At 49.6% G+C, this 24,640-nt stretch overlaps 1 protein-coding gene and 1 long non-coding RNA gene across 5 annotated transcripts in view; one reads left to right on the top strand and one right to left on the bottom strand.

Annotated features, from left to right (window-relative positions):
• Positions 330 to 11,594, top strand: LOC110399123. 3 transcript variants are annotated; one of them, XR_002438906.1, is made up of 4 exons: positions 330 to 434; positions 2,761 to 2,860; positions 4,201 to 4,408; positions 5,051 to 11,594. It is a non-coding gene; the product is annotated as an uncharacterized LOC110399123 (long non-coding RNA). The 3 variants fall into 3 exon arrangements; XR_002438904.1 differs by having other exon boundaries at positions 4,201 to 11,594; XR_002438905.1 differs by lacking the exon at positions 330 to 434 and adding an exon at positions 454 to 2,035 and having other exon boundaries at positions 4,201 to 11,594.
• ADAM33 (ADAM metallopeptidase domain 33) overlaps positions 11,843 to 24,640 on the bottom strand; it is a 29,582-nt gene continuing 16,784 nt past the window's right edge. For both annotated transcript variants that reach the window (XM_021397326.1, XM_021397327.1), the window contains 16 exons: positions 24,303 to 24,469; positions 24,118 to 24,202; positions 23,353 to 23,495; positions 21,985 to 22,162; positions 21,497 to 21,586; positions 20,937 to 21,132; positions 20,079 to 20,187; positions 19,398 to 19,602; positions 18,239 to 18,316; positions 17,225 to 17,333; positions 16,853 to 17,003; positions 16,143 to 16,233; positions 15,520 to 15,765; positions 14,994 to 15,157; positions 14,192 to 14,209; positions 11,843 to 13,013 (listed from right to left, as the gene is read on the bottom strand). In XM_021397326.1, the coding sequence (XP_021253001.1) occupies positions 12,962 to 13,013; positions 14,192 to 14,209; positions 14,994 to 15,157; positions 15,520 to 15,765; positions 16,143 to 16,233; positions 16,853 to 17,003; positions 17,225 to 17,333; positions 18,239 to 18,316; positions 19,398 to 19,602; positions 20,079 to 20,187; positions 20,937 to 21,132; positions 21,497 to 21,586; positions 21,985 to 22,162; positions 23,353 to 23,495; positions 24,118 to 24,202; positions 24,303 to 24,469 (2,082 nt within the window). In that variant the 3' untranslated portion in view covers positions 11,843 to 12,961. The remainder of the gene's footprint in view (positions 13,014 to 14,191; positions 14,210 to 14,993; positions 15,158 to 15,519; positions 15,766 to 16,142; positions 16,234 to 16,852; positions 17,004 to 17,224; positions 17,334 to 18,238; positions 18,317 to 19,397; positions 19,603 to 20,078; positions 20,188 to 20,936; positions 21,133 to 21,496; positions 21,587 to 21,984; positions 22,163 to 23,352; positions 23,496 to 24,117; positions 24,203 to 24,302; positions 24,470 to 24,640) is intronic.

A 24,640-nucleotide genomic window follows, 5' to 3' on the forward strand; every position in this document is an offset into this window, starting at 1 on the left:
CATCGCACTTCATCCAGCAGTGCGTTTCTGAACATCTATCCCATTTGACCCAGGGCACAGCCACGTATTGTTGCCCATGAGGTTTTTTAGTCCAAGCATAACAGCTCATCTTCCCTGGAGAGATGTAAACCATGACGATGCTAACAGCTATTGCTGAATCTTAGTATCGTTAAGGACTAAGAGACGCCGGTGTCCTTAGGAAGCAAGAAAAATAACTTTATCCCTGTAGCAGAAATGCTAAGTCAGGGCCTGAAACAGTGATGGAGCACCTGGTGGGAACACAGGGCCAACCCAGGGGAGCTCAGGTGCAGGGCACCTGAGTGACTGGAAGGGGTGGAGCCAGGATCCACCCCTTCCCAGACCATTTAAGGGTTGGCAGTGGTGGCAAGGGCATCTGTTGCTGGAGATTCCTGTGTGCCTGAGGCCTTCTAAAGGTAAACAGTTCTTTTATTTTTGCAGCTGCTGCATTTGGCCTTGTTCTCGTTTGCTGTAACCAAAGACTTTGCCACCCTGCTATTATTGCAGTACTTTCCATCCCATTATAGCATTACCATCCCCATTTCCCCAGTAGGAAAACTGATTCACTGGCAGGGGTTTAGTGGGCATGGTGGGGATGGGGTGATGGCTGGCCTGGATGATCTTAGCTGTCTTCTACAACCTTAATGATTCTATGACTTGTCTGGAGTTAGAAAGGCCAGTGGAAGTGCTGGCAGATCCTTAATTTATTTAAACACTCTTGAGACTTGTGCAGGTGCAAACTGTGTTTGCACATTTCACGTGTTATCCCCAGGGAGCAATCCCAGTGCCGTACCCAAGGCTAGAATTGAGCCAGATGTGCTTATGTACCTATAATAGGAGGGCTTGCAATGCTTTTTCAATTCCAGATGCTTGCTTTGAGAGACACATTTGGATTTGCACCTCCTGAGCTTGGGTACTTTCCTCTTGGAAGCATTTCTTATCAGTAACAATGGCAAGGAGACCAATGATATCTGTTCTGTAGTCCTTGCAATCCAGCATGGTCAGACCCCAGCCACCCCCCAAAGCAATAACCTTGGTGTGATAGCTCCCATGGGAAGCAGCATAGATAACTGTACACCTGCTGGGGTCTACAGCCCAGAAATGTCCCATATTTTTGGATAATGATTTTACACAGTCATTGCTGCACCTACCCAACAGCTAGGACAAACCTGCCTTGCTTCAGGTATATGGTGTGTCAATATCTCTGCTGAGAAATGCTTATTTCTCCTCATTTAAGAGGAGGTGTCATAGATTCTTGAGACACTGGAGAGAGAAAAGCAATCACAAACCCATGGATTGGGTGAAGACACTCTAGGAAAAAGCCCTCCCCATGCATGAAAGCTTATCTCCTTCTGGTCCCCAGTGAGATACAGTAATAGGAGAACTCAGAGAAGTTCTTACCCAGAGAAGTTGTGGATATCCCATCCCTGGAGGTGTTCAAGGTCGGGTTGGATGGGGCCCTGGGCAGCCTGATCTGGTGCCTGATCTAGTGGTTGGCAGCCCCCCTGATGGTGGGGTGCTGGGACTGGATGATCTCAGAGGTCAATGCCAACCCAAGCCATTCTAAGATTCTATGACCTCACAGCCACATCTGTGCCTTCCAGACACATTCACATCTCTGTAGAAACCAAGGGGATTTATGTGCATAACGGCCTTCTTGTTTCTGGCCAAAGCCAGGGCTTTTACAAAGATTTTCTTCTAATTGGCTTTCAGCACAATGCCATCCAAAGCCCATTGGGCACCCTGGGAAAAGGATCGTGAAACTCTGGGCTCTTGATGGATTTGAGTATCCAAGCACATTGCCCCAGAGGACTGACTCTGCTCAGGTCTCTAAAAACTGACTTAGTTAACACCAGAAAGATGAGAAAATCTTTCCCTGCTGAAACATGGCTTAAATGGCAGCGATTGTGCTCTTCTCGATGGTGTTGGGGATGGTGATTGTGGGGTATTGGGGCAGGAAAAGCTCTATGATTAAGTGATTGAACTGAAGAAAAGCATTTTGGGACCTATCTGAAAGGTATACTTTTCTTTTTTTTTTTTCCCTCTGGAAAATCATTTGAACAAAATAAGCCCATTTTGTTTACTTGGGAACGTATTTCCATTTAAAATAAATGCGTTTGTGCTTTAAGTTGAAGAGAAGAAAGTGAAATATTGTTTCAAAGGGAAATATTAAGCTGTTTGAGGGGGGGGGTGGGGGGGAAAAAAGGTAAATTGAAGCTTTTCTTTTCCAAATTGTCTGGTTTGGTTATTTGGACCCAAACAATGAACCAAGATTGATGATTGCAGGTGACCTGAAAGTATTTCTTTCCGTGGGGGGTGGGGGGGGGAAATCCAGGTGAAAATGTTTCTCTAGTTCCAGCAATGATTGTTTCAGGAGCAGAATTAGGATTTAAAGCTTGGGCCACACAGATTAATCCATTCCCCTCAAGCCCAGCCAAATCCGCTTTGAGCATGGCCAGGGTGGAGGAGGAGGAGGAGGGGGAAGAGACAGCTGCCTTCGAAGCTCTGGCATCCACTTAGCTTGAAAATGAGGAAAAAAAGCAACATGAGACCAGGACAATTAGATCCTGGGCAGCACAGACCTTTCCAAAAATGAAAGACAGCAAGGGGAATTAATGGGCATAAATGCAACTTGGTAATTAATTGATAAATGGCATTAGAGAGTTTTCTGAAGAGGAAGGGCCCAACGTGACTTATCTTCCCAAAGGCAGAAGACAATTTCTCCCTTCTTTCACCTTGCAGATAAGGACAGAGAGGAGGGATCTCTCCATTCTGAACCTTAAGAGGAATCTGGAAGTTGAAGACGAAAGAGAAAGGAAGGAGCCCCATGTGATAGGACGCAGTGAGCTGTTATTATTGACTTAGCTGTTGAGTTTTGGGGAGAGTAGTGTGCAGTTATTCACCACTGAATAATTCCTATTGCAAGAGTGGGAGCAAAGTGGGAGCTGGGGGAAAGGCAACAGGGTTATTCCTTGTAGAGTTGCAGGGGGATTGGTTGCGTTCATGTCTTTCTGCACAGATACCCCTCTCCTTCTCCCTTAGGCAACGGGGCAGTGGGGTGTTGGGGGCCACTTCTCTTTGCTGCAGTTGTGGTTTCCCTGACAGCCTTCATGCACATAAGATCATAGAATCATAGACTCGTTTGAGTTGGAAGGGACCCTTCAAGGCCATCTGGTCCGACTCCCCTACTATGAAGTGGGACACCCACAGCTCCATCAGGTTGCATTTCCCCTTTGGCCAAGATGAAAGGTCTCATCTGTGCTTCAGGATGTTCCACCAGCCCCCTCCTAGCTACGCTGAAGCAGCCACCACCCCAAGATACCCTGCAAGCAGCCACATCACTGTAGTTCCCAACAACACAGCAAGGATATTTTCAAGGCTGAATAAGCCTGAAAATTGAGACACTTCCCTCCTCCCCTGCTAGACGCATTATTAACAATATATTGAATCCCTAGGCAGGATTAGCTGATAGATGGAAACACATCAATTTCAGTGCCAAAGTGTAGGCGTCTGCGCTCCTACAGCCACAAAGGAGACCAAAGGCTCTCTTTCAGTTGCCTGAACTTAGACATCTTGTGCCCAAGGGCATGGAAGATGCTCTTTCCTTGGGAGTAGGAAGACTGGGGAATGAGGCCAGGCCAGATGGGTCATGAGGGAACAGACCAGAGCCAAATTACCCTGGAATTGGAACCAGGGTACAGCGTTTTGATTGGCACAAAAGCCCTTGATTTTGGTATTTAAAGAGAGCTTATAAACAATCATAGAATCGTAGAACATCCCGAGTTGGAATGGACTCATAAGGATCATAGAGTCCAACTCCAACAAGATGGAGACCGACTTTTTTGACCATAGTGATAAGATGAAAGGGGAATGGTTTTAAGCTAAATGGTGGGAAACATAGGTTAGATATTAGGAAGAAATTATTTACTCAGAGGGTGGTGAGATCCTGCCACTGCTGCCCAGAGCTGTGTGTGCCCCATTCCTGGAGGTGCCCAAGGCCATGGCCCTGATGGGACCCTGGGCAGCCTGAGCTGGTGGGGGGCAGTCAGCCCACAGCAGGAGGTGAGGTTGGGTGTGCTTTAAGATCCCTTCCAACCCAAACATTCTGTAATTCTATGATACCTACACAGCTGAGCTGTCTGGCTGCCTCCTAAGTGGGACTCTTCTCTGCCCTTTCTGCAGGTTACACTCCCACAGGGTTCCCCCCCTGCACCATGTATGAGTCTTTTCTCTGCTTGGAAAGCAGGATGGGGCTGTGAGGTAGCACAGTGCGTGCTCTGGTCTCACTCCTATGTGGACAACAGCATTCACCTAGTATGTATCTCTTTTCCTGGGACCAGGAAGACCTGTTTCTCCAGCCCATTAACCATCTCTGGTCCCGCTTGGGATGGTGAGTTAAAGTCTATGACTAGAAACCCCTAAAGTATTTATTTGACACCTTGACCCTTCCCAGAGCAGATCCTCAGTCCCCATACCCATTGGGTGGCAGGTAGACAGAATAGTTCAGCAGCTATTCATTCTTGTCATGAAAATAGGTGCAATCTCCAGCCAGCGTGCCAAGCCAATTCAGCTGAAACCTGCACAATTGCCCTGAGCTGAATCAATAGCCCCCAGCTTCATTGCTGGAACAGGTCACCCGCTTATCAAGGGAGAGCTGAAATCATTCATAGGATGCTTGTGGTTTCTCTGTCCTTGTGATGGCTTTCCTGAACTCTGTCCAAAGCAGAGACATGTCATTTAGATTCTATTAAAACAAAGCCTTCCATTAAAGGTGCACGTACGCACACGCAGGGAGAGAAGGAAGGAAGAGAAACGAAGGAGGGAGCTGGGTGTCCTTGAGGTCATGCAATCTAACAAATCACAGCAAAGCCATTAACACCATGAAATGACAGGAGGCAAAACAAGGCAGAATGTTAAGTGCCCAGTGCTACCAAATCCATCAGCTGCCCCCATTATTCTGATGGTGTGTCGGTGCAGCGTATAATCATCGAAATTGGTATTCTGCTGCAAATCATCCCTCTCCCACTTTCAGTCTAGGATGAGTTTTGCTGGTCATGAGGGATCAAGGAGAAAGCATCGAGCCCGCTCATCAGAGTCATAAGACTTCAAGTGTGATGCAGTTTTTGGATCCCTAAGCCCAGAGGTACATCTTGCTTTCGGGTGGTTGCCAGTAACCCCATGGTCATTCCCTGGCTCTCAGAAAGACACCAACATTGCGATCTCTACTTGAAACACCTCCAGGGTGCAGGTTGGCAAGATCCAGGTAGCAGAGTCCAGACCAAGCGTGATGCTATTGACATTTCACAGACAAAAGAGCCAGCAGGTATCAAAGCTCTCATCTGAAAGATGATGGAGAACAAGCACGTAGCTGACGGGCATCCGAAAGGACAATCATGCCACTTTCAGTTGTGTTCCCCCCACCTTCAAGCCCAGCCACAAGCTATTCCCAGCCTGCTGTAGGACATCTGAAGGGTCCAGCATTATCATCAGCATTTGGGCAACCTGGGCTAGTGCCAGATCTGGAGGTTGGTGGCCCTGCCTGTGGCAGGGGGATTAGAACATGATGATCCCTGGGGTCCCTTCCAACCCAAGCCGTTCTATGATTCTACAATCAGGATGTTTGGGATAACCCAGTGTCAGTCCTCCAAGCTCTGGTGAAGATCCTGACCTCCTGCTGAAAATACAGCAGAGCTCAATTTAGCTGTGCTCAAGGGTCCTTTCCCTAACAAGACAGATCAGAAAAGCCATTTTCTGATGTTTTTTTTTTTTTCTGAAGTTGAAGGGAGAAAACTCTCCAGCCAATTGTTTTGTGGGTTTATTTTAAACTGTTGTGCATGTCACTCAGTGCCAAGGATTTCAAAGTGTGTCATCGCTGATTTTCCTTTGTCATTAACTGCCAGGTTTGGGGGGTGGTTCAGAGCTGAGCTGGAGGAAGATCGGAGGCAAAGCTGACTTGATTAAGGCCGTGTTTTGAAACCTTTCTGCATCATGTTTAAATCGATTTTCTTCTGCTTCTATTCTAAAAGTGGAAGGAAAAAAAAAAAGGAGCTCCATCCAAGGGAACGTCGAAGGGTACAGAGTTATTTTCACTGCTGGTATAAAAATGAAAAACATGCAAAGACCAGACTGCATGAGTGATGCTAATAATGTGCCCAACAACAGAGCCCCACGGAGATGGACGTTAATACCTTGATTCAGTCCTGAGATGCTTGCAGTACAAAAGCCTCACGCCTGCAAAATCCTCCTAGGAAAGCCTCTGTGAGGAGACAGTGTGGTGGAAAAAGCATGCCAAGAACGATTTGAAACACAAAGAATGACTGAAGTTGGTCTTGTAGTCAGAGTTTTCTTCCTGGGAAGGGCAGGCTGGGGGAGCAAATCCTACAAAATGAAGCAGAAGAAAGAAAGTTTGAAAAAGGCAGCTGTTATTTTTATGCCCAGGGGAAAATTAAGCTGTTTATCCAAGCTGTGGCTCGTTTTGGATTTGCTAAGCAAAGCCAGCAGAATGGCTTGGCAGGTTGGACCTTGGCCTTGGAGCATCTTGCGGACTGCTTGGTGTTCGATCGTGGCTTTATTCCAATGTCCAGGTGCCTCCTGGATAACACCTCTACTTGCTGTCCATGTGTCTGATCTGACACGTGGTCATACCTATGGCCGAAGACCTTTGGAGAGCAGGAGTGGTCTTGATGGGGAGCTAGAGACCCTCTGTGCCAGCACCTCCATGGCAGGTGCTATTACATACCTCCTACAGCAGGAAAAATGACGTTAGCAGAGTTTTGCTATAAAACCGGGGGGATAAACCCACACCTTTCTAAAAAATGAGTCCAAAGGCTGCATTGAGTTGATTCTTACTGGGAACGGAGGTGTGGCTAGTCATAAAGTTCATCCAATGGTGCTAAGATTTTCTTGTTCCTCCACTGACTGCAGGGTTAACTGTCTTCTTGTGGTTAAAGGAGATGCTGGCACCAGACGTTTCCTCATCTAGACATTTAGAGGTACCTCTCAGATCAGCCTTTTTGCATCAGTGTTATCTAAAATGACCTAAGGACTCCCCAGTCTTCATCCATTCTCTACTAACCACAGCCAGAAGAGAAGGTTCAAGAAGGAACAGTCACCGTTTGAAGAGATGAAGATAAAGGTTCAAGAAGGGACTATCTGTGGTTGAAGGGATCAATGTGAAGGTTCAAGGAGGAACCATCCTTGGCTGAAGGGATGAAGTTAAAGGTTCAAGAAGGGACCATCCTCAAAAAGATGAAATAATAGCTTTCTTTCCAGCCTAGTCCCCAAAGCTGTATCTGTACAGGTGAACTGAACAGTGGATGGAACTCAAGCTGCCTAACTGTTACTACCTCCTGGCACGCATTTGGCCTTCTCATAGCCCTATATAATCCATGCGTGGGTCAGTCACTCACACGGCCCACGAATTGGCTGATGGGCGCTTTGTTCTGCAGACAGGAGAATTTAATAACACAGATGAAGACAGCTTTGTGCTGTTGGCCTCAGGACCTCCAAAACATTCCCAAACACATTTGATCTATGAGCACGGACAAACACACGTGATCTGTGAGTACGGACATGACCAAAGCTCCTTGCTCTGCAAAGCTTAAGGATCGTGAAGTGCCTCATTCACTGGAGGCAGCTTTGGACCGAAACACCTTTTCTCCTTTTTAATGTAAACCTAATAAAGACCAAAACGATCCCTTTAGGAACACAGGACAAGCTTTCTCCACTGCTCCAAACATTGCTCAAGCTTGCACTACTTCTTCATTTATTTCTCTGAGACACAGGAGTGCTCCATCTCTAAGCTCACTTTGTACTTCACAGTGCTGGGACTTGAAAGACGCTTCTTGAAGAAATACTCGGAAATTAGAGAGATAAGGAGTCAGCTTTAGTCAACACTTCAGTGACAGCACTCAACAGGACCCCAGCCTTTAGCATGTGTGTATAATATTATAAATTTATTTCTCTCTGTATATATAGAAACGTTGACGCAGTGAATTAAAATCAAGCTGTGCTCTGCACTTTCATTTTTAATGGGACCATTCTTGGCTCCAAGGAGGGAGCTATCAGCCCCCTGAACAGCAGGACGGGAGGGAGAGAGCAATAGTCTTCTGCCAAAGACAAATAAAGTGAAAGGAAAGGGGCTGGAAAATGATGAATGGTTCAACTTGCTCGGCTGAAGGAGCCTCTTCATTAGCCGCTTCACTGCTTTTTTTGCCTCCTTTGTTTGTTTGTTTGGTTTTTTTGTTGTTCCCCCTTTGAAAGTGCCTGCAGCTGTGTGTGTCCAGGAGTGCACTGTCTGTGCGTGGCTGCCTGGTCCCGCTTTGAGCCCCTGTCCCCCCCTCATCAATCCCATTCCAGCACGAAATGAGAAAAACAAAAGGAAGATGCTTTCATACTGACAATGTCACCTCGTGCTGCATCCCAGTGGACAAGGACACCCTGAAAATGGTGCACCTCGAAATTCAGGCTTCAGCCAAGAAGGACAATTCCGGTCCCACTGAGTTCTCCAGTATATGGAAGCTTTTTAAACATGGGAGACTCTCCCCTGCCCCTCCGGCATTCTGCCCTCTGGGGTGAGTGGGCAAGACAAGACACGGGTGGGACAGCAGCAGATGGTTCCATTTAACAAATAAGGGGAACTGAGGCATGGAGAGAGGCAATGACTTGCCCAAAAGTAAGGAGATCTTCATCGCAAGTGTGGTGGGTGGCAGGACTTCTGAGCACTCTGATCAAGCTGCAGATGTTCCTGTTCCTTGCAGGGCAGTTGGACTAGATGGCCTTTAAAGGTCCAATTCAAACCATTCTGTGATTCCCTGATTCTAATCCTGTCCCAGTGTTCTGGCTGGGTCTACCTGTGACCATCAGGGTTGCCACAATGGAGATGAAGCCAGCTGTAGCCTCCTTTCTACATTTACTTGATATTTTTCCCTACACTGTCACTCCTCCTTGGCCACCTCAAGGAGCAGAACACCCCCAAAATTTGTCAATGATTGGACTTAATGAACTTGGTGGTCTTTTCTAACCTTAATAATTCTATGATTCTAAACAAGCCCTACCAGACCAGAAGGATCTTCTTCCCAGGATCATGCTGTGCCTGTCATATCACCTGGATGTTTCATTCCAAGGAGGGCATCATGTCAATAGGAAGATGTTAAGACACCTCCGTGCACACTCCTACGCTCCCTATTCAGCCCTGCTTAGAGCAAAAGCATCCAGAAAGCCCATAGGCCCCTACTAATTTCATAGCAGGCTGGATCACAAACTCTTATTTTTGCTGTTTGCAAAGCAGCTGGTGTGCAGGGACCCCAGAAGTGTTGGCAAGAATGCTAATGGGGATGAGACCCAGCAAGAGAAGAGAAGTTGTGCAGGGAAAGAGATGGCTCACTCAAGGTAACCCAGCTCTGCTTCTCCCTCACTTCATTTGCACAAGACCTGGAGCATCTCATTATGTGGGATATTATGAAAAAAATATTCTCTGAAAGAGTGTAATGCACCAGCACAGGCTGCCCAGGGAGGTGGTGGGGTCACTGTCCCTGGAGGTGTCCAAGAACTGTGGAGATGTGGCATTGAGGGACGTGGTCAGTGGCCGCGGTGGGATAAGTTGGGGTTGGGCTTGGGGATCTGAGAGGTCTTCTCCAAAATTAATGATTCTGTGAGTTCTATGATCTCAGTGCAGGAGGAAGAAGACTGATAAATCAGACCAAAACTGGGGAGAACATTTGGGTCACTGGTAGGAAGATGCAAAAAGATGTTCCTTGGGTCCTCCATCCCTAGACAGCTGAAGAACATAGTGGCAATTATACAGGACAGAGCAAAGAGCTGATGCTAGAATCCATCAGGATCAGGCTAAAATCTGAAAGCAGGTGGGTTTTTTACTCCACGTCCCCCAGCTGCTGTTGGAAATCAAATACAGGGCTAGGTGAACCCATGGGGTGGCTCATACTGTCTTCCAGCACACTACTGGAAAGCAAGAACATGATTGCTCCCTCCAGCAGAGTAAAGCTGTTGAATTTGATGTAGACACTTCCTCATGAGCAAGTCAGGATGTTTTGTGTTTGCCATTTCTATCTTGCAGTCCTGCAAGCTCTCCCACATGGCAAGCACAACTACCAGTGGATAATAAGTGCAAAAGGACTGCTCAAGTTACTCCTCAAGCATTAGTCAGAGCCTCTCAGTTTCAGCCCTGGGTCAAGTGCTCTCTGAAGGAGGGGAGAGTCAGGACCTTCCCATAACTACAGCCTCAGGTTCTCCCTGGTGGGGAAACAGCCAGGCTCGACCTTCCAAGAGGTGCAGTGTTTGGTGGACACTGTCCCAAGAGACGTCCATGCCAATGTCAAAAAATGCAGTTGGGCTTAAAGACAGCGTGCTTGCTGGAGTGTTGGTCTGCGCCTTGAAGTGCTTACGGGGACAGATGTGATATTTGAGTTGGACGATCCAGCAGGAAAAGTGGGACAAGTCCCAGAAGCATCAAGGGGATGAAGGTAAAAAAAAAAGAGGGGGGGGGGGGGGGGGGGGGGGCGGGGGTGAGGTTTGAGGTTTTCTTTTCCTTTCTGCTGCCATTTCCCAATGAAAATGATGAACTTCACGCTCAGTGAGTCAGCAGAGGCAGCTGGTGCCCAGCACATACTTTTAAAGGGATCGGAGATGATGGGGCTGGAGGGAAGAGAACAAGGAGGAAAAACTGCTCTTGAGGCTCTCCTCCCTGGAATATCCCAGTAGCATTCAGAGGGAAGGCTGAGCACAGGGTTTCTTGGTCTTCTGCTGCCACCTACTGTCAACCCAACACCTCAAAACCCTCTCTGGATGCATGAGTTTCTCTAAGAAGGATGCAAGTCCTGCCCGTCCCATGGACCACGAGCCACATATTATAGCTGTACGTGCATCAGGGTGGACATCATCCATTTGCAATCCCTGTGACCATCCCAGGTTGGTCAGAGCTAGCAAACAGATTGTCATGCCCTGTCCCCAAATTATAACCCCTTCGTATGGTTCTGCACCAGCGTGCCTCGAGGAAAAGCCACTAGTACCTGCTAAGACATCTCCCAGGGAGATAAATGGTCTTTGAGAAGAGTAAAAACATCATTTGCTGCTGAGCTAGCACGACCTTGTAGGACCCCTGAGAACAGAAACTGAAGTTTCTATCAACTGCTTTCCGGCCTGAATAACCTAAATTTAGTCCCCAAATGTGCATGCCCTGCTTCTTCAATACTGGTTAACTTTGGCAGCTGTAGAGGTAGAAATCCCCACTGCTCCCCACTTGAAACAGGAGGAGACAAATGGAGTGGGATGGCATTAAAAGGCAAGACTCCAAGGCATTGCACCAGCTTGATGCAATCACCCAAGTGCCCACCCCAAAGTAAGGTGGCTTTCTGACTGTAGCATCGACATCCCTCACTTTGTCATTAAGCTAAACGGTCCAAGTAATTAAGAAAATGTTTTCCAATCCCTTCATCATTGCAGCGACTTCTCCAAACACTCTCCAACTGTTTAACCCTCATCTAACACCTACACAGAGAAGATACAGCAGCCCGGTAATACTGAGGATAACAAAACACCAGAACAGTTTCCTGAGGGCTGTCCCTGAGCCTATACCATGAGCAAACACCTTGACATTGGTTGGACACATCTCAAAAAGTTTAGTCCTAGGCCCAATGGGATCTAACCCAGGTTAGTCGATGTGCTGGACCCAACGATGCCAGGTTGAAGGGCCAACAGAGGGGCAGCAGGGATGTCTGTTTGCAGTGGTATGGTGGGAGAACCAGAGTTCTTGAGGTCTAGAGGGTCAGGGAACTTCTGAGCAAGAAACCAGCCGGAGGAGCCAGGGGACTGTACAAAGCCATTGTTCTCATTACAGACCCTGACAGAGCCGCATGTCAAGTCATAGGAAAGTGGCACGGTATAGTTCTGTGCAAGTCAAGAGCACCTTTCATTTGAGGATTGTAAAGCCCTTTCAAGACATCGGTTTGTTAAACCTCACAACACCCCTGTGAGGTAGGTATTACCCTCCATTTTACAGATGGGGGGAACTGAGGCACAGAGAGACGCAATGGCTTGGCCAAGGCCTTTGGGCAAGCCAACAGCACAGGCAGAAGGTGTTCCTGCTCTTGTTCATGGCTTGTGGCTCCTTCCCACTTCGGAGAGCAGTGATAGCAGCTCACAAACCACTTCTGGGCTTGCCCCATGAGTGGGGAAAATGCAACGTTTTTGAAGGGCTCCTGAGCCCCTTGAAAGCACCCTGGTAACCAGCTGTCACCAGCACTGCAGACATTAAACCATTTCCCAGATGGCTTCTCCTTCCAGGTATGGCCCCAGGATTGTCACTGTTTGATCTTGTGCAATCAGGAAGGGGGCCAGGAGGAGCCTGAGAACTTGGATCCTTCATGGATATGTCCCAGCACCAGATGACACAGTCCAAACTGGCAACCATTTTTGTCTTGTGGCAAATGTCTCCCCGGAGACAATGCCCAGCATTGAACTCTGGTGGCAATGTGTGGTGGGGGATCTCATCATGACTGGAGGAGAAGGAGGAGGTAGCTAGAAGGATATTACACAGCTTTCGCTGTTGTCAGCATCTTTCATCAGTGTTGGATGTTCACTTGACCCCAGGTCACTCCAACCAGCCCATGTGCAATGTCAATAAGAAATCAAAGCTGGTGGGTAAACTGGCAAGGAAGTGATGCCAAGAGCTGTGGTGGAGTTCCCACTATGGTAACCCCACGCTGCAACCCTCAGTTATACCACGGTACCAATTTCCCCTCTCCTCCCCCCACCACTACTGTTTTTGTGCTGAGTACTCATTCTATCTTATAAAAATAGTCCTCTGGTATAAAAAAAAAATACCCAACAAATAAAATGAGAGGAATAGAAGACCCCTGTCGCCAGCAGCAGTGCAAATCAGGAGAGCCAGCTCAGGAAGGATGGGCTTAAGGTGTCCTTTGGTTTGTCACTTCTTCAAGGGGAAGGAGGTTGATTGGATTTTGATGGCTGGGACTGGCCTAGAGCAAGTAAAAAGAGAAAGGAAACAACTCATTAGAGTGCAGAGAGACCAAGCATCCATCATCTCCATCACAACCATCCTTCCACATATCAGGGAGGGAAGATCAGCTGCTGTCTACAAGGCCAGAGAGAATCCAAGACTGTCCTGGTCAACAGCATCCTCTCTCAAAAATACAGTCCCAGATTGTATTACTTCGAGGTGTTGGCCTTAGACATACCCTCAAAACACTGACAGGAGACAAAAGCACATGTTGGCAGCAGGCAGTATCCAGTGGTGACACCTGGGAGCCCACCCGCTGCAGGAGAGATGTCCCCCAGGGGGTCCTCAGTTTCCCAAGATCAATCAAGGTAGTTTGTGCACTACCAGAGATGTCACCAAGCCAGCCATCATGAGATAGACCCCATAGTCCACCCTGAGAACTCATGAAATTTCTCACTTCGGCCAACCAGGAAGGACATTTCCCTATCCCTCTCTTACCACATCAGTAGTGCCTAGTAATGAATCAGAACTGGGATGTGGTACATGCTGCTTCCCAGCACATCTGGCTCTGCCAGTCTACACTTTCTGATGCTGGCATTGTTTCAGAATTGTATGGCTGAGGACAGCAAGGGCAAGACTGCTTTATCTTGGAGGGAGCCAGGTCTGGCTGAAGAGATGTGCCAAATCTTTCTCTTTTTGGACCAGAGAACAAGTTGGTTACACTAGGAGAGAAGATCTGTAGAGATTGAGTTACACGGACAATTTTGGGGCGTATTCAGCCTCTTTGTGGTGGCAACTACAAAGGAATAAGAACCTAAAATAGTTTAAGGATCAAAGCAGTAATTAGACCCTCTGGGGATGAGGGTCAACTTCAGTTCATCATGGTGTCTTCCCTCCATGGCTGGATAAAGCCCTGGCTATCAGGAGGGGATGCAAAAGCATCCACTGACCCATTTCCAGAGAATTTCGCAGTATAGCATGAGTTGAAAGGAATCTCCCAGCTCCAAAATGGAAAGCTTAAGTCCTCCCCTCCCTTGGTCACAGGTGCCCAAATCCTACTATTTTTGAGGTACCCAGAGGGACTATATCCTGCTCATCTATGAGCTTCTGGGAAGGGGGACATTTAAACTCCAGCCCACTGGGTCCAAACCTAGTGCACTAGGTCCCCCATATTCCTGCATGGTGTCTGCAACTCACCTTTGAGGTGGCATCGGCCTGTATGGAGGAAAGATGAAAGAGAGCATCACTGTCCATCTCTCCCATGTCCCCCAGCAGCAAACCAGCAGCCCCCATGCTCCAGGATGCAAAGCCACAAGCACCCACCAAAATACGGTATCTGCCTTAATCCATCAGGACCCTACAGGACCGCAAATCCAAATCCTGGTCACCATTGGCCAAAGCCCTCGATGTCCTGCCAGGCAGAGGCATGGCCACAGACTCTGAGTGCCCATAGGTACTCTAACACATGGGCAGGTTTTTCTCCTGCACTATGGGCATGGGGTTGATGGTAGGGACAACATCTGCGTAAATTCTAGGGTTGCAGTTGTTCCCCACATGGCAGGATTTGGTGCATCGACTGATTTCCTTTCTATTTGTTGCTGTTGCCCCTAGATGCCGGGCACCGAAGATCAGACAGGCTATTTTCCAGGTTCCCTCTAACCTGGTGGGCTTCAAGCTGTTCTTCAGCACCAGCAGCCAGCACAGACCTTGAATACACCAGCCATACCGAGGAGGACAATGAGAACCATAGAATCATGGAATCATAAAACAGCTTGGGCTGGAAGGGATCTTAAAGATCACCTAGTTCTGACACCACCTGCCATGGGCAGAGTTGCTATGAAGTGCAGGTCATGCTGTAGATGAGGGAACAAAAAGCAAGCCAGAGCATATCATTCTGACAGTTAGGACATCCCACAGAAACATGACCCATGAGATCCCACTGTGTCTGCCTGCAGGGCCCAATGTGGTAAGAAGTAGCTCAACTCCTCCCTCAACTTACTTGGATGGCTTTGTAGAGTGGCTCGTGGCACTTGTACCAAAGGCCTTGATGTTGGCAGGAGGGACCGTGACCAGCAGGGTCTGTCCATGTGCAGGAGGCAGCTCTTTGGCCAGAAAAGGACATCCAGGCAGTGGCCGTCGTGGTGGCTGGTGCTTTGGGCCTACCTGGAATCAGAAAACGCATAAGGAGAGACAACATCCTTAGGGGAGCCTCCAATGATGTATGTCCTACATCTCCTTCTCTCCTTTTGTAGAGCTGAGACCACAGAACTGTAGAATATCCCAAGTCGGAAGGGACCCACAAGGATCATCAGGTCCAAGTTCTTGCTGCATGTTTCAAAGCATACAACAGTACCCAAAGTACCCTAAAATATTCTCAACATCTACCGAGCTTTCTTCACCACTGCAACAGATTCATCTCTTAGGATGACGTGACAACTCCCTAGCTGCGTCCACCCCAACAGAGCCACAGGTAGCCAAAAATGGGGAATTTTGGCAGGGAAGGCCAGCCAGCCAACGCAACTCACCACTGGGGTCCTCACAGGGCTGGAGGGAAGAGGTTTCTTAGGAGGAGGCAGCTTTGCTTGAGAGACGATCGTTTTGGTGGGGATCATGGGCGACTTGCTGGCTGGAGGAGGTGGCCTGGCAGGTTTGGGGTCCCTTGGGCGTGGAGGGATGGAGTGAGGAGGAGGACGAAAGGGATGGACAATGTTGACGGGTTGGAAGCCGGGTTGGCGAGTGCAGGTTTTGAGGGGAAATGCAGCCCGTGTTGCCTGCAATTATGAGAAAAGGAAAAACGTAGGTGCATTTTCCTAAGGAGACAGAATCCGTTCTTGGCTTGGGTGATCCCAAAGGCACCAGAGATGCAGCAACCACTGGCAGAAGTGTCTGCAAAGCCATCAGCTTCGCTCTGCCATGGGGATGAGGCCAATCCCCTGCAGAGTCTCCTAGAAGTCACTGAGATCTTTTGGGGCACGCAGAGCTCAAAAGATCCACTTTCAGCACGGATGCATAATACTGCCTGAGGGCTCACACCATAGACACAAGGAAAAACACCAGAGAGATGGCCCAATTGCTACAGGGAGACGTGATCACCCACAATATTGGGACCAGGGAGGAAAGCAAACCTGGATGCTGGGCTGTTACTTACTTTGTTAGAGTGGCTGGAGGTGGAAATGTCCCGCAAGGTGAAAGCAGCTTTGGAATGGCCACCAGTTGCCTTCCGACCGAAGGCTGTGTTCCTGCCCGGGATCACAAACATAAATCACAGAGGAGCAAAATAAAGCATCCATCTTTGCAACAGCTGCCTCCCAAAATGCTGCACGTCAGCAAGGTCCTGTCTTCAGGAACAGACAGGGAAATGCCTGGCAGGGCTAGGTGGGCAGGGACAACAAGTCAATCTTGAGTAATGGCAATTATGAAATCACTAGCCACATAAAAAGGCACGTCTGTTTTTTTTTCTCAAATGCTTGCAGGGGCGCTGAGGTATGTGTGTGTGCCTGTGCTGGGAGAGGAAATAATGAATACCCAAATTCTGTGTTCACTTAGAGCTGATCCAGCTCTCGCAGCCTGCTAGGTGCAGATTGTAAGGGAGATCCTCAATACCAGGCCACCTTCATCATCACTCCCTATGGTCATCCCATCCAACAGATCATTCCTGTCCTCTACTCAGGAGAGAGCTGAAAGCCACAGATTGTCCCCAGGAAGAGCTCTTCCCATCTTAAAGCAGTCTCAGATCTCTTTGAAGCTGGAGCTGTGCTCCCTCCCCGACCCTTCCTACCATGCCGGCTGCTTTCAATAAAAAGTTTCAGAGTCTTACTGAGTCCCCAAGAGAGAAGAAATTTAGGACATATCACCCACCTGTACGTCTCCTGGCTCCTCCTCCTCACCTCCTTGATCCACTTATTCAGAAGCGAGTTCTCCCGCCGGTACCAGAAGTAAATGCTCCCCACCAAGGCCGGGAGGAAGAGCAGGAAGATGAGCAGAATTGTTATTAAGATGGCTTCGTGATCTGTCAGGGAAAGCACAAAGATTAGAGTGGGGCCAGAAGCGTCATCAGCCTCTGGGTTTGCTCTGGTAGGGGCTAAATCCAGAGCATGGCTCTGCTCGGTCTTAGGGACACGGTGTAGTGGGCATGGTGATGATGGGTTGACGGTTGGACTGGATGATCTTGGTGGCCTTTTCCAATCTCAGTGATTCCATCACCACCCCACTGCTCCAGCCAGGACTCACTGTCATGCTGCACAGGGCCACTGTCCACGCTGCCACCCAAGCCCGGCTTCTCGCAGTATGGTGGAGCCCAGCCCGCGTCGCAGTGGCAGTTCTTGTTGCTGTTGCAAACCTGTGGGGAGAGGAGGAGGGCTGGAGATCAGCAGGGACATATGAAAATGAAGGTCCATAGGACAGGGCTGAGTTTAGGTGCCCATGGCAGGAGTCTGGGCTGAAGGAGCTTAACCCTGCTACCATTCACCCCTTGGACATCACTTGGACGATGCCAGTGTTGCCCTCAAATCTGTGATTGCAGTGTACAGGCATAATTTCCTGCTGGCACTATTTTTTCCTGCCCTCTCAGAGAGGCATCTCCTAACTTCAGTTTTCACACTGCTTGACAAGCCAAGCACAATGGCCTTAATGTTTTGTGGTAAGCCAGAATTTTGTTAAATGTCTTCCCCTTGGGGTATGTCCCCCTGATGCACAGCATTTCTGAAGCAGAGAATCCAAACCAGGAACCTTAACTACCCTGATCATTCAGTGTTTTACCTATTACCTTTTTCTACACAACCCAGCAGCATTTTGTTTGTTGTTTCTTTACCTGACAAACCCATGGTCTAGGCAGTCCTCAATCTAGTGCAGGTGTCGCATTTTTGCAGCCTTTAAGCTTTGGACAACAGTGGCTTTTTCTATTTGCTAAACAAATTCCCTGCATTTCTGCAGTCCCAGTTGTGTTTCTGGTCATTGCTTTGTTCTCAGAGGGAACAGGCACCTGCTCTGAGTTCTGAACACTCTCCAGTTCAAACCGAACCCTGATCCAAATTTTGCAGATGGTCATTACATCAAGAATGACTTTCTCCCTCTAACTTGGACACAGATAAGCAAAGACCTCAGCTCGGTCTCACCCATAGCTGACATCCAAGTTAAGACTTATGAAAAGCAGATGCCCACTGTGTCACAAGGCTCATCCCAGGGGGAGATGACTTGGTTTTGCGTAAGGATCTGAGCTGCTGTAGGTCTCAGATGGAAACTCACCCCATGGCCGTTGCACCGGGAAACGCACTTCTCCAGCTCAAAAAGGGAGGCATTCTGGCACCGGCGGTCTTTGCAAACCTGAGAGAAAGACAAGAAGAAAAGGTTAGGAAAGGCTCAAGAGATGGAGTACATACAGTGATTTTTGGCTTCACAGCCGGGAGTCTCCTGGAAAGACATTGAACAGTGGATAATGCAAATTTGTTAAGTCCTATTGTCCCAAGCAAATGTATTTCACTCCAGCTTTCAGCACAGCCCAGGAATCTCCAACAATTCCCAGTCCCATATGGCTCAGTGGAGACATACTCCACCACTGCCACCTCCCCCCACGACAGCCCACCTGGCAGCTGCTGGAGAAGGCATTTCCCTAAAAGGCGGGCACCAGCCAAAAAAGCTGACGCTGGATTTCAAAAACAGCCATCCTTTCTCATAAAAATGTCAACATTTTGGCCTTCCATCCCATACTGGGGTGGATATTTCACAAGGAAAATGCCAAACAGTGAAGGCTGTATCTCTCCAGCCAGCTCTGTCTGGCGTGCATCCTTGCCATCATGCTGTCTACCAGGCTTCTGCCCATTCTTAGCTGCACTGACCTTCTGTAAAGTACTTGGAGATGCAGGGGCTGTAAAAGAGGCTCGTGCTCAGTTAGCAGCAGCTTCTTGTATCTATCCAAACAGATATCTTGATTCCTAACAGTTTTCCCATTGGAAATCAGTTAGTCATAGGAGGAAGCCCTTATCCATCAAGTCGCATGGTACGCAACTCTTGCTAGTATTGCTCTACTTCTCATTAATTGGGAAAATTAACATGGAAACCAAAGAGAAGAGGACTTGATGGCCTACACACAAACATCTGGAGATGTGTGGCCTGAGGTCAGGCTGGACGGGGCTCTGAGCACCTGATGGAGCTGTGGGCATCCCTGTTCATTGCAGGAGAGTTGGACCAGATGAACTTTAAAGGTCCTTTCCAACTCAAACTGTTCTATGAGTTTGTGATATTGCAGTTGAGATATCATCAAGGCAATGCCTGCAAATGTGGGGGAAAGCACGGACGGGGGCCTAGCTATCACATAGAGAAGAGTCATTGTCCACACTAGAGCTGGGACAAGAACCAAGGAGCTGATTTCCCCAAGAAGACCCCAGCCCTATGAAGAAGCACTCACCATCCCATCTCCACATTTCGTCCCCGTCATCACCAGCCCAGGGTCGGAGAGGTCTTCTTCATCATCCTTGGTGGTGTACACGTAGGTGCCCCGGCACTTCACCTCCCGCCCGTTGAAGTGGATGGTGGTGTCAATGGAGACGGTGTTGGTCCCCTGGGGCTTCTTAGCTGAGCTCTGGCACTGGATCTTGCCACACATCGCATCTCTAGGAGCAGGGCAGAGACAAGATGAAGGCAGGTAAAGGCTGCCTCATCCTTGCTGCCCCGTTGCCCCGTCCTACTGCCTGCTAGCTCACCTCTCTGAATTTATGGTCATGGGAGGTTGTGATAGAAGAGGTTCAGAAAGGCTTAGATAAACCATGGAGAGCACAAAGAGATGCTAGAGGGAATAGATGGGGGATCCCTCTAAGATCACTGGTCTAACTGGGAATACTGGAGAGCACACACTCCCTAAGGAGCATCTCCTGTAGATGTTGTCCTTGATTTTCCCTTTGGGCTGGGCTGAGAGGTGACGCACGGTGGGCAACGTCACAGCAGTGAGAGAACTGAGCCCAGGAAGAACCTGATGGCTTCCTCTGGCCCAAAACAGTGATGTGGAAGGTGGGAGACAGCCCTGCCAGCCCCATAGCAGGGATGGGCAGTGGGACCTACAGGTGATGGAGTACCTGTGCACGTCACCCACCTCTTGTCGCACTTCACGTAGCGCCCTTGGCTGTCTTTGCCGCAGTTGCCATAGGTGTTGCCAGCCATGTTCACATCCTGGAAACAGGCAGCTGGGGCTGGCCAGGCACCTGACAAGGGGAAAAAAGTCCTTCATAATCAGCAGGATGGGGAAAGCGGGGAGAAACACCAGCACTGGGATCAATGGATGGATGCTCATGAGGAAAACACCTTGGAGGAGGCTCCAAGGAGGGTGTTGGGTCAAGGACAAGACAAGAGGGGTGAAAGTCCCTTTGCTCTGGGGTCTCGCAGAAGATGTTGGCTTCTATGGAAGATTTCCTCCCCTCTGTGCCTGCTGCAGCTCTCCTGGCCCTGGGGTTGGCAGTGAACTGTGCAAACGGGGATAGGAAGCCGCACCCTGTTTAGGATGGTATGGGACAGGAGCAAGGTGTCAAGGATGTGAGTTTGGGGAGCACAGTGTGCAAAGGGGTGAGGTGCAGGCCAATGCAGAACAGGGACCATACAAGCTGTACGTAATGTATGGCCTATATGCACTATGGCGGCCATATGCAAAGGGGTGACGGTTGGACTTGATGATCTTAGAGGTCTTTTCCAACCTTAATGATTCTGCAATGGGCTATGCACAGCACAGGACCAGGCACCTGTTATGTGCAACGACAGCATGCTCTGCCCTCCATGTCAGCCCCACAGACATTAACCCAACCCTGGATAGAAACACAAACAACATTTAACCCATTACATTCTACCCACGTGGGCAGGGGTCTCGAGGACCCCACTGAGACACAACACAGAGACCCAGCAAGGCTCCTGCTCCAGCAAGGGGCCACGAGGATGCCCGTAGGGTAGGACTGGGGCTCACCTGGTCCCCAGAGCTGGACGCACTGTTGGTGGTGGGTCATGCACATGCCGTTGTTGCAGTATGCCTCACCATAGGCACAGGACGAGCCATCCAGCAGGTACACGTTGGCTGGGCAGTAGGCTGAGGCACCCGTGCAGTATTCAGGGAGGTCACAGGATCCCGCTGCTTCCCTGCAGATGGTCCCAGCCACCTTCAGCTGCCGCAGGAGGTAAGAGAAACATCAGCACCCAAAAGCAGTGAATGGGCTCAGCTGAGGTAGATGCTACCTTCTGGCACAGCATGGGGTCATAAAGCATCTATAATGGCCCTTCTGGGACTATAAGGGGCTTTGAGGTATAAAGCCAGATTTTGGGGCTGGATCCGAGCCACAAAGCAGCCACCAGAGACTCCCTGTAAGACATGGTTTTTATGCATATCTTATGCATATTTCTGCATAACCCTCATCATTTGGCATCAGGAGGATTGAACCTGAGGACATGAAGAGCATGAGTCTCATGGGGACCATGTCTCATGACTTGGTCCAAGGTGGGCATTGGGTAGAGGGCAGTGGGGGGGATTACCCTGCAGTTCTGGCAGCAGTCACCATGGGCACACTGGGCCCCCATCTTCAGCGTGCAGTTGTGTGCGTTGCAGCACGGGTTGGTGCACTCCTGTGTGGGGAGAAGACAATGATGTAGAATCATAGACAGCAACCATGTTCAATGAGTTCACTCCTTCCCCCTTCCCATCACTGCTCTCATAGAATCATAGAATGCCTTGGGTTGGAAGGGATCTTAAAGCCCATCCAGTTCCCACCAGATCAGGTTGCCCAAAGCCCCATCCAACCTGGTCTTCAGCACCTCTAGGGATGGGCATCCACAGCTTCAACGGTCAGCTTGTTGCAGTGCCTCACCATCCTCAGTCCCTTCACCCATCACAGCGCTGCCTTTGAGATAGTGTCCCAAACCCACTCCCCTTGCAAAGATCCCTCTCCACGCTGCATCCTCCAGCAGACCTGAGCTACAACCCCCCCCCCAACAGCAAAGCCATGCAGCACCCAGCACCGTACCTCCACCTCCCCACAGTCACAGTCCTCTCCATCTTCCAGAAAGCCGTTGCCACATTTCCGTCCCACCACCAGGTCCTTGGTGTCAGGCAGGTTGAAGAGACACATGCCACCTCCCTTCTGGAAGTAGTTCTCCAGCTGCCTCTTGCTGCAGGAGCTGAAGACACGTGGGAAGGGGTGTCTGTGCAGGGGACAGATGGGGAAGGGTGGGAACCAGGGCGAGTGGGCCCAGGAGAAGGTGGAAAACCACAATCAGAGCTGAGAAGTAAGGACAAGCAGCAGACACCATCGGCCAAATGCATCCACACCACCATCTCCCACCCCAGCCTGCAACAATAACCCAGACACAAAACCAGGGGACACCACACTGAAATATTTTGGGGAATGGGTTGCTTTGGGTGAGCAGAGCTGCTCGGTAACACCTCCAGAGCACCAGATCTCCAGCAGAAGCCTCCTGGAGGTTGGAGACTCAATGGTCAGGATCCGGTCTCGACATGGGCAGCCTCTATCTGCCTGTTATTACTCAACCAAGGATGGGAAATACCCCCTTGGGTCTATTTCAATACCCCAGAGGCTGAGATGGACAAAAACCTTTCAAAAATTTAAAGCAAAAGGAAGAAAAAGGAATGAAAATGAATCATTCACAAGGCCTGAGCAGCAAAAAAGTAAGTAAGGTGAGAAGTCCGTGCACGTATGGTCACTTCTTGAGCAGCCCAAGTGTCCTTTCCCATACAGAGCTTGGGAAAAACCAGTGATTTTCTACACCAGCTCTGAGAATCACAGAATGGTTTGAGTTGGAAGGGACCTTTAAAGGCCATCTAGTCCAACTCCCATGCAATGAACGGGGACATCTACAGAACAGCTCTGTAATTTTGCATAAATTTCTAGCGCTTTGTGGGTGATGCAATGAGAAGGAGGAAGCAGACCACAGGATATATGCATAGGAGATATGCTCTGCTCATTTCAGGCTGCTTTCATTTCCTCATATTGCTGAGAAACAGTTTTTTTCATATCAGCACATCTCATTCCTGACATGAAGAATGGATTTTAGGGGAATTCTGGGGTAAATCTCTTGGGCTACAGGAAAAAACCTTTAAGCCCATCTAAGGTAAGCAAGTAAATATATCCATAAGCTGGTACATGAACATGCAAACAGGGACAGTCTGCAGACAGTCAAAAACGTCCTTCCTGCCCACGTGGGGAAAAACATTTTAGCAGAAAACCGCAGGAAGAAATGTGGCAGGAAGATGCCGTCAGCCCAGAGAGCTCTGCATGTGAGCTGCAGAGGGCAGGAAAACAAATGGCTGACACGTTTCTGCTGTGGGGCATCCTGTCCCCATCCCCATCCCCATCCCCGTCCCTGCCACTTACCCGGTGGCCGCTGCCATGACGCACCCGCCTTGTTCCGGGGTGGCCTCCACGCAGCAGCCTTGGCTGTCATGGCTCATGCCGAAGTTGTGGCCAATCTCGTGGGCCATGGTGGCTGCTGCTCCGATGGGATTCTCCGAGTGGTCCTGCCAAGGAGTAGGGGTTGCGTCAGCTCTGGGGAGCAGAGAGGGGTGGCCCCCACATCGGTGTGGCAGCTGTGGGATGGCAGCTGTGTCCCACGGGAAGAGGGTCTATGGGAGAAGTGGGATTTTGTCTCCTAAAAGCCCACCACGGGACCTCCGGGAAGATCTTTTTCTGGAGCAACCCACTGAAAACAAGGGACATTGAAGGGCGTGTCCCAAAAAACAGGAATCTGTGTGCCTCACACTGCCCAGGGACCACAGGAACACCAGGGCCACCATCACTCCACCAGGAGAAGGAGAAGGGTTACCTGGGGAGGAGATGGCCCTGCCAAACCAGAGGGCACGAGCAGGTGGTACTTAAGATGGAGGACAGAAGCAACACAGGAGATCCCAACACTGCTGCTGGGAGTGTACACAGGACACAAAAGCTTTAAACCTTCCCTTTTTCACCCTTCCTAGGGCTTGGCCAATATCTGAGAGGACCTCCAGCATCATTGGTTGTTCTAAGGACCAAGCCCAGGCTGCTGGTCCTCCAAGTCCATGAAGAACCCCCATTAGGATGTGGTGACAGTGGGGTCCCCAACTGAGGGGAGGTTGGCAATGGGGAGCACCGTGCTTCCCTTACCATGCTGACCCCTCCGGAGTTGTCCGCACTGCACATCCCCTCCAGCGGGGCCATGCCGATGGTCGTCCCCCGGAACGTCTTCCCGCTGCTCACCAGAAAGAACAGAAGGGTAATGAGTGAACCCAACCAGAGCAATTAGTGGTATGGAGAGCTCGTGCCCCACCCCACCATCCCCAGGTGCTCACGTCAGCAGCTGAGCATTGTCGTGCTTCTTGCGAGCCCTCAGCGCCTTCTTCCACTGCAGGAAGGCCCAGAGCGTGGTGTTGGCATCACTGGTGACGGAGCACTGGTCCCTCTCTGTCCACACCTCCAGGCCGATCAGGGCCACCTTGATGTTCAGCGACCTGTAGAACTGCAGGGAGGCGACAGGGATCAACATTTGCTGTAGATCTACCACCCCCACCATGATGTTCCAGCTGGTGGGTCTCCAAGCTTTCATTTTGGTTGGGTGACTCAGGGATGCACTTGTCCACCAGCACACATGAGCTCTACTATCAGTCAGGGTGGCACAATCCCCTCCACC

Source organism: Numida meleagris, chromosome 4 (assembly GCF_002078875.1).
Source record: "Numida meleagris isolate 19003 breed g44 Domestic line chromosome 4, NumMel1.0, whole genome shotgun sequence".
NCBI classification, from domain to species: domain Eukaryota; kingdom Metazoa; phylum Chordata; class Aves; order Galliformes; family Numididae; genus Numida; species Numida meleagris.